Raw genomic sequence first — 15,770 nt, forward strand, 5'->3', positions numbered from 1 at the left:
TGACGCATTCCCGCGTGATGCGTCGTCGATTTATGGCTCGACTAAAGTGAAGTAAGAATAGATAATTCATTGTTAGGGGGACGAGGGTGTCACAGATGTACGTCAATGCAAATTTTTATTTTATTTATAGTTTTTTTTTATATCTGACATTGGCAACGAGGTCGATCCAGCTGTACGTCAATGCAAATTCTTCTCTTTATTATGGGAACCAGAGTAGCTGGAGACTTGCAATGGTCCATTGTATGTTAATGTCAACGTTGCACGACTGCAGTCGACCAGGAGATCGGGTCTTGTGCAGTCGCGTTTCTGTAGTACCACTGGAAGTATTGACATATGCAGTGCAAAAACAGAAATATTTGGATTCGTTGCATTATTATTGAAAGGCAAAATTGTGGAAACTATAAAAATTGTAATGCGGCAAGTTCAAGCAACATCGAGAGTGGGACCAGATGGAATAAGGGTAAGAATGTTCGGTTAGAGGCTCCAAATTAGAGTGAAATTACTGCCCGATGTATGAAAGCAATAGCCTCAATAGCGGAATAGGTATTTTAAACCGGTTATTAGCAAGTAATGATTTACCAATATGAACAACACAAAGCGCAGAAAATTTAACTTTTCGTGTAAAAGGAAATAAATTGAATAGTACAAATTTTTAGTAGCTTGGTGTCCTAGTAGTAGACTTGTAAGTAAAACCATTGAAACAGCTATAATAGAATTGAATTATGTCAGTGCTCAAACTACGCGTAGAAAAATTTTCTTCCGAAGCTACGGATACGAACCTCTTATTTTGCCCACCGACTAAGGAGTAAGGACTTTTTTCTTCACCACGTGCCTTGCGTCCGGAGTCCGGACCGGACGAATAGCTAGCAGTCTGTCTGTTCAGACAGTTCAGTCAGCACTCAGCCTCATGGTTGAACTAGGTAGCAGGAAAGTTCAACCATGCGTCAGATGCAGGCGTTGGGCGAGACATATGGATACGAACCTCATGATGGCAATTCTAGTGAAAGAAAAAATTGACTTTGTGAGGTGAGGTTGTTGGAACTAGTAGGTAACTATTCCGCTACATTGGCTATATTTCAAACTCTGTCACGAGTTTCATCTCGCTAACTCATCTTAGTCTTGTCTGAAGGTTTGGGACAAGACAAATATTGCGAAATTTTAATGCAATCAATCATTCAATGGAAATGAGAAATGACCAAGGATAATAGAAGTAGGGTAAACGTAGTATATTCCGACATCGTAGGTAATTCCGTCACCTCTCCAGCTTTTCCTTTACATTAAGCTTTGTTTTAGTTCCATGCGTTTGTTGATGGTTGAAAATTGAAATGGTGACGTCATGCATTTGCGAGTCAAAATACTGCCAAAAGTAAAACACTAGGTCTTGGCCATCTAGTGGGAAAATATTGAGATCCAAAGAGAGACAATGCATGCCACGTGGTGAGATCATCAAAAAATGTGTCAAATTTGACAGTTGACATGGCTCTACCAAATAGTGAATACCTAACTGTTTTTATAGGAAGAATATTATGGTTTGAGACTTTTAAATACGTCTGTGAATATATTAGGAATCCTTTAAGTATACTTGTATTTGCTGATTTCAAGTCGTAAATAAATTAATAGATGATTGAGTTGAGATGTTGGATTTAGACACATGAAAACTAATTCCGACACAACTTGAATTGGACACACACAGATCGTTCAAAGCTTTGTACAAAAATTGAAATTTGCTTAATTAAAAGGCATAAAAGCCTAATAGCTGGCTATTAAAACGTAATTAAGTAGTGTTCAATATTCGTTAGTGTTCTAATTCAAAGCTGTGTTGTATCCCAATACAGCTCAACAGCAAACGGAATTCAAACACGTGGATGTTGGCAATACGTATCAGTTAAATTTGAAGCGCTGACGCAATACGACTCACCACGTGTCAAATATTGCCACACAAAGTGACGGAATATAGGGATTTGGTAGCATAGTGGCAAAGCAGAGAGTTTTTTAGACTCTGTCTCAAGTTCATTTTTGAGTCCTATAAGTAGATCAGTAATGAGTAAAGTATCATGGATACCAGCATTAGCATACTTAAGAAATTGGTTAAAATCTTGAGTAAATGAGAAAATTAAAAATGAACTGATTCTAAAAAATCTCTGGTTTGTCACTATGTTTGGTAGGTTTCCATTCTAAAGGCTTTTTAATAAATATGGCAACATTTTGTGACGTTCCAACGTTGCTGACGTGTAGTGAAGTGTTTTGAGAGCATGGTGGCAGGGAATTATTGTGAGTACTTATGCGTTTGCAAGAGCATCGCCCCTGTCTCTTATACACATCTAGATGTGTANTATACGATCGGTCCATAAAGAAGTGTTGATCGGTTCAAAATGACATAAGAACAGGTTCTTTTGAATAACCTATGGATTGGCACCATGTTTGAGAGTCATGTGAAGGCAACAGAACTTACGTAACACATACTTTTTTTTATAGTTTTTCATTTCTCGATGCGTCCTTAATGTGTCGACAGTGTCGGAATATACCGCGTTTACCCTATATTTTTGTCTCAAGCTTGAATTTTAAAATTTTCACAATCAATGACACATGATATATCATACCATAAAATGGGGTAATAAGGGATGGGTGGGGTGAATTGGGAGTGAGTGACTCACTATGTTTTTCACAATCTTTTTTTATTGTAAATTCACTTAACCCAATTAAAATGGTGTGAAATTACAAGCTGTCCTCAGTCTCCTGGATACAGAAAAAATGCTATAAGGCTGCTGATATGAAGCTTGTAGTGGACAAGGTTGTTGTAAATTCTCAATGGCATGTTCATTGATATGGTAATATTGCATCAATAATATGGTAGTTAATGTATATGGTAATATCTTATCAATAAAGGAAAAACAAGTAAAAATCACAGAAAATGTCATTTAGGGTAAACGCGGTATATTCCGACACATTAAGGACGCATCAAGAAATGAAAAACTAAAAAAAACCGTATGTGTTACGTAAGTTCTGTTGCCTTCACATGACTCTCAAAACACTTCACTACGCGTCAGCAACGATGAAACGTCACAAAATAATTTTTCGATGATCTCACCACGTGGCATGCATTGTCTCTCTTTGGATCTCAATATTTTCCCACTAGATGGCCAAGACCTAGTGTTTTTGCCGTATATCGACACGCAAATGTATGACGTCACCATTTCAACCATCAATGAACGCATGGAACTAAAACAAAGCTTAATATAAAGGAAATGCTGGAGAGGTTCAACAGGGCAACTCAGGACACGCTTTTTTTGCTTCTGGCACCTTACGAATAGCATATGGAATTTTTTTGGAGAAGCCATGTGATAGCCCTTGCAAAGAGCATTGAAAGGAGCCTAAACTTGTTTATGAAATGTTTCATGTAAGAAGTTATGAATGAAAAACGTTCAAAATTGTCCTGAGTAGCCCCAGTTGACGCCTGACGCCGACGGTACCGTCAAACGGGGTAAAAAGGGATGGTTTTGAGCGTTTTTTGTTAATAACTTCTTACCGTGAAACATTTCAGAAACAAGTTTAGGCTCATTTTATAGCTCTTTGCGAGGGCTATCGAATGGCATCTTCTAAAAATTCCATATGCTATTCGTAAAATACCAGACGCACAATAAAACCTTCCCGATTTATCCCCGGGAATGGGGTAACCCGGGAGGCCGGGACACTTGCAAAAGTTAATTTTAAAACGTTTGAAGCATGCAGAGTGTACCGATCAAATACGAAGTACCACCAAAAATTACCTACACAAATAAATAGCTACTTGAATGCATGGATAATACGAGAATTGCGCGCCAATTGAACAATTGAAGCCAATATCTTAGTTAATTTTTAACTTTATGCGTGCAAGCAAGAGAAAACGTGAGAGTTCTACCACACCCTAAACATCCTATAAGGAGCACAATAAGAAGTTCCCACAGCACAATAATTACATTAGACAAAAATCACATCATACATACAAAAATTTCTACCCTAAAAAAAATTCAATTATGCCACACAAAAATTAGATCAATAATTATTCTCCAATTGTCAATTCGTCACTGCCAGCTTTGAACCCCACACCATGGACCCACTTGATTAGAATAAATATGGTCTACTTCCTTCCTATTTTAGTTTAATTTATGGGTTGAACCTTGATGTAAATTATTTACGATTTTTACCCTACGATAAATTCATCCACTTCCAGTTATGACGTCAATCCTTTAACTTTTCTCTCCGTGTAATTTTTCATTCTGGTTTTAGCTATCATACTGTCAGGTTTCAGCACGAGGGCCGGCACAGTGAAAAAGTTCTCACGCTGGCAGCTACGACTTGACAAGGGAAAAAATACAAATAAGCATGTCAACTCTTATATACTTAAAGACAGCAAATCCCACCCTAATACAGAGCTGGGCACGGCAAAAATTGGCAACAAATTCCTAGGCCTAGCCTACCCATATTTGCAATTCCCAAGGAAGGCTACAATGCCCGCAAATAATTTAATCTTCACAATCGTACAAATAAAGAGGGCTAAAATGGGGATATTATTTCACCCGATCTTGAAAGGGGTACATCACCGGCTGGAATGAAGGCGAGCGTCGGCAACTTCTCAGGGGGGCTCGTTCGGTCACACTCCGGCAATACTTGGCTGCGGCGTTCGTTTCTTCGGCGTTGCGGACTAACGCGGAGGGTTGCTTCTTGAACACTTGTAGAACTTTGCTTCGAGGGAACTCACTCTGAGCGCGTATAACCAGGCTCGTGTTGTAGCTTTTGGCAGATGATACTAGTTGTCCGTCTTGATTTGTCGTTGCGGTCTAACGTGGAGGGTTGCTTCTTGAACACTTGTAGAACTTTTCTTCGATGGAACTCACTCTGAGCGCGTATAACCAGGCTCGCGTTGTAGCTTTTGGCAGATGATACTAGTTGTCCGTCTTGATTCGTCGTGGTTAACTTGCAAACTATCTCGCACCCGCGGAGCTGTTTCCACAAATGCGTCTGGCTCTCGGCTAAGTCGTAGAACGCCGCCCAGTAGCTCTACACGCCACTAACGCCGATACGGAACTGACTCGCGGTGGACCGCTCGCCCCTTAAATACTTCCCCGGTCTCGCGCATGCGCGCTAGACGGCTCGAGCTCCACACCCCTTAATTCAAAATTCGCTTCTAACCCGTAATCCCTATTCTTATCTTATTTATACTTTATTCCTATTCCTAATCATCGTCGGTTTTTAATAAATCTTTTAACGGTTATAGTTATACTCCTATACTAATCATACTCATCCATTACTAACAGTACTCTGAAGTCTTCTTTCATTGTAGATGATGTAGAGGCAGAATAAATGACATTTTCTGTGATTTTTAGTTGTTTTTTCTTTATTGATATGATATTACCATATACATTAATTACTGTATTATTGATGCAATATTACCGTATCAATGAACATGCCATTGAGCAATGAGCATTGACAACAACCTTGTCCACTGCAAGCTCCATATCAGCAGTCATGTAGCATTTCTTCTGTATCTGTAAGATTACAGGATGGTTTGTAAGTTCGCACAATTTTAATCAAGTCTAGTGATTTCACTATAACAAAAAAGATCAAGAAAAACATACCTGAAACAGAAAATAATGTTTTAGTGACAACCATCATATGTTTTGAAGAAGTAAATCATAGTTTAGGTCAATTATTTTTCATTCTATGATGCCCGGGGCACAATTCTATATATAGCATTCTATGTACAATTTTATGACGACCGATGATGCACTAATTTTTCGATAAGTAAATTTTTTTTGCTGAGCGACGTAAATATAATCAAAATTCTTGTTGTTAATCAATTTTTTTGTTAACTGGAGCCTTTGCTAACTGAGGTTCTACTGTATATGCATTTTTAAGGGTGTCCCTAATTACCCCGGGGCCCGGGGGGTGTCCCTTTTTACCCCATAGCGCAGAAATGGCTGCCATTTTTTTTAATGAGATGGGCAAATTCTGTCAATTACGTTTTCAAGCTGACACCTGGGTGCAACTTTTATGTAAGTAAAATTTTTCAGTCTGGCTAATATTTTTTTTTGCTCCAGACCTTAGCAGAGGTACTTTTCCAAAATGGCACTTTTCACACTTTTTTCAGTGATTTTTTAGAGATGGTAAATGTTTGATTTCTTGACTAGCTTTATACATAATAGATAGTAAAAATGTTGAAGTTTTTGCCACTATTTTCAGTTTTGCAATATTTTGATTAGTTTAGCTGCTACCGTAAAATGGGGTAACTTAGACCGGCGGGGTAACTTAGACCACTTTTCGTTTTTTTTTTACAAAAACCCCCACAACTCAGAAACTATTTGACATAGAAAAATTTTGTCAATGGGCATTAAAGGACTAATACTGAGGCTACATAATACAATAGAAAGATTTAAAAAGTTTGCATATCTAATAGGTTAAAAAATTAAAAATGTGACCCACAGGTCTAAGTTACCCCAAGAGCTGGGGTAACAAAGACCATCACTTTTTTTTAAATTACATAAAGACTATGAGAGGCAGGAGTCAGCAATTTATGGTGAGTGAAGCTAGAGTATAGACCTGTATTTTGCATGTTTCAATTCAAGTTTAATTTAGCTAGTAAGAAAATGGCATCATTTATAAGAAAAAAAGTGGTCTAAGTTACCCCATTTTACGGTACAACATTTATATGAAATGTGGGACGCGCATCCCTATTTACCCCACCCGTCCCTTTTTACCCCATTTGACAGTATTTAATGAGCAAAAATATCAACTGGCAACATGACAAAACAGGCAAAAATCTTTTGACTTGGATCCCCTCATTTCACATTCTTGGCTCTAGGTTTTTAGTAATGACTTGTATTTTTAAAACTGGGTTTTTAGACTTCAGTGGGTTTAGGCCAAAAATAAAAGCAAACCTAAAGTTATAGTCTCAAAAAGCATACTGAGTTTAATTATAATTAAAGAAAAAATGTTTTTTAAGACTTATGGTGGTTCTTCTTAGCATATTTTCTCATTTATGGAAAAAAGGCACTATTGTGCTTGCCATGTCCGTCCGTCTATCCGTCCATCCGTCCGTCCGTCCGTGACTTCACGTTTTTGTCAATGAGAAAATATGCACTCTGTCACTCACTGCAGTGAGTACCTACTGAGTTATGTTTTTTTTTTATTTCAATTTGAGGAAAAATAGTATGCAAATTGATAACCACCAAACTTGGAATTGATGTTAGAGTTACAGTTTCGATTGTGCTAATGTAAAATTGTTATAAAAATATCAGTAAAGTAATTTCCTCCAGAAATAATGTGATTTTTTATCTCATTGCTCAATAATAAATCCTGAATGACTATAGAACAAGTTGGGGGCCTAGTAATATTTAGGTAATTTTTATTGGATTTTTTTTCTACCTCATAGTGCATGGGTTGTTTCTAGAGTCAAGCACTATACAGTATTACTGGTACCATATACCTTATTTAAGGTTCATGGCATCATTTGTTTATTTGTGTAAGAAACCACAAAGCATAATTACAAAAAGTCTTGTCACTTCTTTATGTTGGTATACCTAGATCTTAGGAATCTAGTATTATTAACTTTGTACTGTGGGAATAAATTTTTATTTGTGGTATCTGGTTTTCTCTATCATTGTTATTTATTTCAGGTACTATTAGAAATCAAACAGTGACAAGTTAAAACATCAAGTATGCTTTATCTTGAAGATATTATTGAAGTTATTGAAAATGTTCCTCAAGAGATTCGTGATAGGACCACAGAGCTGCGTGAACTTGATCTGAGTATTCAGAATGCCCATGACAAGCTGGAGGAACAGGTCAGGGCTTTTTTCAGCACTGCTAAAAAAATGAAGCCCCAAGAACGTGATGCTATTTATGAAAGAATAAGAAAAGACTACTACAAACTACTTGATGATGCAGATGAAAAAGTTGATGTTGCCACTAACATGTATGATTCTCTAGAGCGCTACACAAGAAAATTAGATCAGGAGCTAGAGAAATTCAAGTATGAGCTTGAAGCTGACAGTCCTGGGATTACAGAAGTTTTAGAGAAGCGATCTTTGGAACTAGATGAACCGATCAAAGAAAACCAAAAGGAAAATCGGTACCATCATCAATATGGAAACTCACGCAGCAGCAGTAGCAGCAGTGATTGGAGATCTCTGCCATCATCAGCTTTGGTTAAAAAAGAAGAAGGCATTGAGGCTCAGTTTGGGCCTGGGTTATCTTCTTCTCCCCCGTCTTCATTATCTTACACACTTGGTCAAATTGGTGCTGGTAGCAACGCCATTGCGGCTGCTGCTTCTCAGGTGAAAATACTTTGCTTTTAGTTGTTCAACTTGAGAAACAAGAATGCCTGCCTGATGTCCTAAATTAAGTTTCAAATTATATTTAGAAAATTGCTTGTTTCTGGATATTTGCATTGAACACCCAAATTCTGATTCATTGCTAATTTTCTTCTAAAGAATTTGGGAAGATAGTATTGCTGGCTTTGGTTCCAAATTTTGAGCACAGCAGCATTGATGAAATTAAGAGACACTCCGAAGACTTGTATAAAAGCTTCTAAATTTGTTTCAAATTGGGTATTATAGATTTATGACCAATATTGTTTTCAAAGCATTGTGTTAATAGAAATAATTTGAATCCTAATTTTATTCCTCGAGTTAATCAGGTAACAGTTTTTACTGTTTGCATGTTGAACCGTTCGTTTTTGTGAGATTTGTAACAAGAATTTCATGTTACAGGCAATAGCTGCAACGCAGCAACTCCAGCAGGGGCGTCGCAGTGCCAGCCTTAAGGCATCTTACGATGCCATTGCACACGGCGTGCACGCCTCCGAGTTCTCAATTGGCACCGAACTCGCAACTGCCGCGCAAACTGCCCTGGCTGCCTCTGCCCTGCCTCAGGACTCAACCGCCGCAAGCACCAGTGGTGCCAACGTTCCTGTTGGCAGTCTTAGCGCCGTGACTAAAACCAGCGGGACGTCAGGCTCTTCTACAACTAAGAGACAAAAGAAGAAACATACTAATGTTAATTCTTCTGCTCCTTCTTTGGACCCAGCATTAGCTGCTGCTGCTGTCGTTACTGATGAGACCGTCGCCGAGGCTGGTGCTATCGAAAGTCCTGACTGGACATATGATCCCAACGAGCCGCGTTACTGTGTCTGCAATCAAGTGTCTTACGGTGACATGGTGGCGTGCGACAACCCACGTTGCCTGGTTGAATGGTTCCATTACCCGTGTGTGGACATCACATCGCCTCCAAAGGGCAAATGGTTCTGTCCGCCATGTTCTGTTTCCATGAACAGGCGCCAGAAGAAGTGAACGCCCGTCCCCTAGCCATACAAATTGATTCTCTCTTGTGTGCAGTTATGTGTTTATAGTTAAATAATCAATAATTATTTAACTGTAGATAGTTTAACCATCTATCTCTGATCTCAGTTATATGTAGATATTGGAACGCATCATCTCAGTTACGGTATATGAAGATGGTCGACTCATCTAAGCATCGCTTCTTCAATTTTGAGTTGATATTTTAAATTTGTGTGCCATCAAACTGTTGTGCAGCCTCTACGTGATCTCCTGTACATGCTACACGAAACGCAACTCCCCATGTTATTTTTGGAAATTAAGTGACGATCATAAGGGCCGAAAATGCGCTCATTAAAGAAATGTTTCACTAACTCTTCATAATTTATTTTCTTCTAAATTTCAAATATTTTTTTATTGGTGAAATTTGCGTAAAAGTTTTCCTTAGGGTACGAGTTTCAGTTCTGAACACACATCGGGGTTTATTGCAGTAAGAAATTTCTGCTTGAGAATGGAAACACGAGGCCACGTGTAGCATCAAGACAAAGGCGTCGTCCGAATAAATGATGAGAATATACTTTGTTTGTTTCCAATGGACTTCTTCGACGAGTTCAATAACGTCAGCGAAGTTATTTAACAACTTTAATAAATTATCGGTGTTGTACTGACTGTTGACTCTCTACGATGCGCATAGCATTTAAAATTTGAAAGCATAGCATAGCATTTGTAACATGAAAGGGTTTAGTGGGAACAAAAATTTATTTTGCGTTTGTGAATAGCAGTTGAACTTTGAGTAGTTGATGAACTTGGCTTAAACGATTCAACTCGCAATTGATAAGCGGCTTCGAATCAATATATTTGCAAATGGACGTAATTATTTTATATCTTTTTAGGAAGGAATTAATCACATGGAAGTTGTAAGTATGAGTTTTCGGGCTGTATCCGTCGGTTAACTCATCTCAAGAAATAAGATAAAACAAATAGAAGATTCGTTCAGCTTCTCATACTTCTGATAGGCATTATTTACATACATTGTGAAATTGTAGAAACTTTGTAATAAACATTCTGCTGCCGTGACTTGGGTGTTTCTTTATCACCATAAAGAGACATGATGCCTATGAAAACATCGTTAATTTTGGATCTGGTATTCGTTCAGGGACGTTTGTTACGAGAAATTTACTCATAATTGTCATAGAACGTTTGAAACTTGAACTTGAATTCCGTTTGAATAATCAATTGCACGTACCTACATTTACATGAAGCAATTCATAGGACGGCGAGTTATTATCAATCAAATTTTCTGCTAACAAGTAACATACCTACGCGAGCAACAACGTGTTAGCAAAAAAATGCAAGTGAATGTTTAACTGATGAGAACTTTCGATCTTTTACTTGCACTGTCAAAATGTATGGATTAAGTTTTAATTGCAGTCACACTAGAGGGAGGCTTGTGGTCGCGTTGTTCCCAAGGAAGTGCCAGCGAACTTATAATGACAATAATCTATTCAGAGGCGTTATTATTGCAAGGCGTTAAAAAATAATAACGCTCTTAGGTGGTTGAGGTGACAGACGCGTCAGTACCAGGCACCGGGCAGGTGAAGGTGAAGGTTCATGCAGCTGGGGTGAACTACTACGACCTCTACACGAGCTACGGCATCAACGCCACCGACGACGCCCCTCGCCTGCTGGGGCTCGAGGCTGCTGGCGTGGTCGTTGCCGTTGGTTCCAAAACCTCCCTCAAGGTACCTCCTTCTTTCCCTCAGGGTACCTTCTTTCCCTCAAGGTATCTCCTTCCTTCCCTCAATAAACCTCTATATCTCACTCAATGTGTGTGTTTCCCTCCCTCAATTTAATATCTGCTATCCCTCAAGGTATCTTTTTTACTCTAGGCACCTCCTTACCTCACTGAGGGTATCTCCTTACAAAGGTACCTCTTTTCCTTGTTCAACATTTCTCTTTTTTTTTCTAATAAACAACTCCATCCCTCATTCAAGGAATCACCTTCCATGTTATGGTAGGTACTTCATTCCATCCCTCGAATTGCCTTCTTTTCTTACTCGAGGTGCCCCATCACTTATCTATTCTTTTGCGGCAGCCACCTTCCATCACCGAAGGCGAGGTACTTTTCTTTCTTTCTCAGAGTACCTATTTGCCATCAAATTCTGCATAGAGTTTGAAGACATTCATTCAATATGTGTCGGTCTTTAGTTTGTACTGGACGACGATATATTTTTACAGAAACGGTTTAGTAAATGAAAATAGGCATATGTGCCAAAATTTTGGCGATCTACAACACCAAATAGACGTCATAAACTTGCTTCATATTCACGGTAATATATGAAGCTCGCCGTTCAAAAAATTAAATCTGGCTCAACAAATTCATTCGTCTGAAACACATTGATAGAAACACCTTGCTGATGAGTCGAGGTCACGATGGAGTTTACCGGTATCAAATTATTGTTCAGAATGCAAGTCTTTTGTTTTTCTTTGTTCCTGAGTCTTTTCTTCCACAATGATTAGAATCCTGTGTGTGTGGTAGCCTGGTGACCGAGTGGTAGTTCACTGTCCCGCTGGCGGTGCTTTCTGCGATTTCGTCACGGTGTCTGACGACCAGGTGATGTTGCTGCCAAACTCCATCAGTTTTGCTGACGCCGCCTGCCTCACCGTCAGCTACCTGACAGCTCACTTCGCCCTCCACCTCGCCGGGGGCCTGCGCCCCAACGGTTCTGTCTTCATCCATTCAGTGGCAGGTACAAACCGCAAGTCTACAAACTCAGTTTAAATTATTTTTCTCAGACACACGAGTACGGTCGTGTTTTTTTTGTACTATTGAGTTTAAACTTCAATCGAAACATACATGAAAATAAAGTCAGAAAAGATTGTAAAATCTATACATACTATAAAATTCTTTGTCGCTAAGGCTGCACTTCTACGGGGTGGTAATTATTTGGTTCTCCTCTTCAAGTTCTTGTTGACATCTTCACTGAATAAAGTTACCCTGCAGGGTCTGTGGGGTGGGCAGCGACGCAGCTCGCCCTACAGGTCGCGGGAGTTAGGGTTGTGGGCACGACGTCGTCCTCCAAGATGGCCGCCGTCCAGGCAAATGGCGTCCATCTCGCCATCAGCAACGATCAGGTAATTTCTTCTTATATATTTCATGTAAATTTGAACAATTAACAAAATAGGTAAATTATATACTAATTATTACTTCTATATACGATGCTCTAGGTTGAAAAAGTGACCAATTCAGTTGAATACTCAAATGCACTGATTACCGGAATAAATTTCACGACAGCTTAAGATATAATTCGTAAAATGAATATAAAGTGATGAGGTCCGCATTAGTGACAAGCAATGAACGTTATTCAGGACTACGTGGCTGCGGTGAAGGCGGCGCTGCCGGAGGGCGTGTCGCTGGTGCTGGACTGCCACGCGGGGCCTCATCTCGCGCGCGGCCTCGACATGCTCCAGCCTCTCGGCAAGGTGAAGAGTAAAAACGGAATTAGTGCGATATTGGAACAGAATAAATAAAAAAAAATATAACATAGTACTCACTGCAGTGAGTGACATAGAGCGCATTTTCTCGTCGACAAAAACTTGAGGTCACGGACAGACGGATGGACATGGCGAGCACAATAGTGCATTTTTTTCGTAAATGAGAAAATGCGCTAAAAATATTGATAAAAAGCTCGATTGTAAACGGACTCTTGTTGTAATTTGGTTAGGATCGCCAATAAGATAGTTTGTCAGGTCTGTTTCAGGCATCTAAACCTGGTGTTATTTACATTGATCCTAATAGGTTCTACTTGGGTGGAAAAGCTTCACTTTTGCAAATAACCCTGTCCCAGCCATCGCAACATTTATGTATCCAATCTCTCACATGAATAACTGTTTGCTCGATTAATCACTTGTATTGAAATTTTATTTCTCTATTATTTAATGTCTAGCCGTCAGCGAGGCATTTGAGTTTTACGTATCATCATCAAAGTGACAAAATGTTCAACGTTTATTGCACCCAAGCATTCAAAGAGAAAAATTTGTGCCATTTACACTCATTGTGGTCATGTAGAATACTTTCGTTTATTCTCCAGCATCTTTGGTAGCTGGCGAAGCTTTGTGAATTGGACAGATAGGATGTTCCATGATCATGTATACGGGAATGAACTAGATTCTCCTAACCCGCCCTATCAGGATGGCCCAGTGGTTACAGTTCAGAGTACCAAGATTGGCGCAGAGAGGCGCGGGTTCGATCCCAGCTCTGTGCGCCAGTTTCTGGTCAGAATCGGCAAGGAGGCCAGGCGGTTAAGCAGAGCAGAATTGTATAGCAGTGCGTTGCGAGTTCGAGACCGCGACAAGCTGTGGATGTTCTGCGATGTTAAGAATCGGCGACAGGCCTATGTCCTAATTAACGCTGAAACCACTATTATTATTACTATTATTATCACTAACATCTCTTTAGAAATGTTGATCGCTGGAGACGCCCGAAAGAATATCCTTTTATGCTTTAGTGTAGAAATTAAATAATTTTTATACCGATTGCTGTGTTGAATATTAAATATTCGATTTTAAGATTCAGCAAAACAGTAGTTAAAAATACTGGTAATGGTGATGAAAAAATATCTCGTATAACCGTCATCGTATGCAAGCCAAAATTAACACTCATTGTATATTTATGATCCCTGCATTCGCCCGAGGTAAGTAATGTTTTTGTACGCTGGGTTCTACTCATATTTCGGTTCATTGACTTAGTGTGTAAACAAAAATTTGAAAATAATGAGTGATATGCTTCCAGGTGGTTGTGATAGGCGCCAAAGAAATGATAACCAAGACCGGTGTCTGTGACATAAACACCCCGGACGTTTCGCCATTGACGCTCATGCTGAGGAACGTTGGCGTTGCTGGTGAGACGCGCAATGAAATAACTTTAAAGCCCTCTGAGGTAAAGTCGTTATTTGAAACACGTACTCCATTGCATGACATTTCATTGTCAATCCAATATTATTTATAACACATCACTAATGCTGCTCTAACGGATTTTAGTTCTCCTGAAAGTTGTTAATAAAGTGTGCTAGAGATAAGAATTGTCTCGACTTCAGGACTTCACCTGACGCAGCTGCAGCGGGAGGCTCCCACTGCGTTCCGAGCAGCATGGCGGGAAATATTGGACTTTGCGGCCACTGGTATCATTCGTCCCGCCATCTACCGAAGATTCCCCATCGAGGAGGTGGATGAAGCTTGTCGACAAATCCTCGACCGGCACAATATTGGGAAAATTATTATTGAATTCAACGAATAATTGCACTAGCGGGGAGAACAATAACCACGTGTTTTTGGTACCTTACAATTTACACCTTAACCGCACTGCAGGCAGACCGGCGTGCGTGCGATGGCGCCTACTTGTACGCATACAGTGAAAGCAGGTTGCCGGCGTGCTGGTTACCTGCTCAGGCTGGCGCCTGAAACCATAGAATACTGAAGCCTATTCGTACAGGTTTTCACTGTGAACACTTACATTATTATCCTATGTTCATTCTTGTGGCAGGTTGAAACCATAGCATACAGAAGCCTATTCGTACAGGTTTTCACTGTGAACACTTACATTATTATCCTATGTTCATTCTTGTGGCAGGTTGGAGCAGGTTGCCCGCGCGAGCAAACCTGCTTCCACTGTGTGCGTACCCTAAGCGCTGTAATTAATTGTGAAATCATCATGTAAATTCAGCTGTCAATAATAAATTATTGATTCTTTTGTCTGTTAATTAATTGTTCTGATGAAGGGGATCTGCTAACGAGATTGAATTTTGAAAGAACCTAATTATAAATAGTATACTTTCATGTCAGGTTATATGGATCTTTCGCTCACGAAGGATCTTTGCAGGGGGGTTTTAAGATGAATGCTGTTTACCTAGCAAGCTACTTCTTCATTTATGAAAGTAAGGTACAAAAAACGCTCGTACAAAGAACACTGCTGGTCCCTCAAAGCAGTAACGCATTTGTTTTTTTTTCAAGATATGAACCACAAGTAGAACAACTTTAGACCAGGCATATATTATCAGTGTGCTTGAATCGCAAGTTCACAAGGAATTTAAAAGCAAAGAAAATGCCTAGCAAATTCGCCTTCTCGATATTGAAAACGTTTTGAAGAACACCTCCATCGTCAGTTCGACGAAGTGAATGTGAACTGATGATTGAGCTGGACTCCGAAACGTTTTCAATATCGATATGGTGAATTTGCTTGGCATTTTTTGCTCTTAAATTCCTTATTCCATAACAATATAGCATTCGATTTTGCGGTATTGCAAAAGTATTCACTGGATAGCATCAACTGATGGATAGCGCAATGATCAATATCCATAGGGGCGCTGAATAGCCAACAATGTTTTTTCTCTAGCCTAAATTACTGCACTATATTAGATTATAAAAATCCTATTCCGCATTTTTTCGTATTAAATTAGGTAT

At 39.3% G+C, this 15,770-nt stretch overlaps 2 protein-coding genes across 2 annotated transcripts; both read left to right on the top strand.

Moving 5' to 3' along the window:
* Nucleotides 1-223: 223 nt before the first annotated feature.
* LOC108669729 (synaptic vesicle membrane protein VAT-1 homolog) lies at nt 224-14,701 on the top strand. Its single transcript, XM_018157135.2, has 7 exons — nt 224-460; nt 10,865-11,053; nt 11,851-12,061; nt 12,316-12,446; nt 12,681-12,794; nt 14,104-14,212; nt 14,408-14,701. The coding sequence occupies exons 1-7, from the start codon at nt 413-415 to the stop codon at nt 14,605-14,607; spliced, it is 1,002 nt and encodes a 333-aa protein (XP_018012624.1). The 5' UTR covers nt 224-412; the 3' UTR covers nt 14,608-14,701.
* On the top strand, nt 935-10,388 carry LOC108669728 (inhibitor of growth protein 3). The gene is made up of 3 exons (XM_018157134.2): nt 935-1,026; nt 7,653-8,312; nt 8,748-10,388. The coding sequence occupies exons 2-3, from the start codon at nt 7,695-7,697 to the stop codon at nt 9,324-9,326; spliced, it is 1,197 nt and encodes a 398-aa protein (XP_018012623.1). The 5' UTR covers nt 935-1,026; nt 7,653-7,694; the 3' UTR covers nt 9,327-10,388.
* Nucleotides 14,702-15,770: the final 1,069 nt, after the last annotated feature.

The sequence above is a fragment of the Hyalella azteca genome, unplaced genomic scaffold (genome assembly GCF_000764305.2).
Source record: "Hyalella azteca isolate HAZT.00-mixed unplaced genomic scaffold, Hazt_2.0.2 contig8117, whole genome shotgun sequence".
NCBI lineage: Eukaryota > Metazoa > Arthropoda > Malacostraca > Amphipoda > Hyalellidae > Hyalella > Hyalella azteca.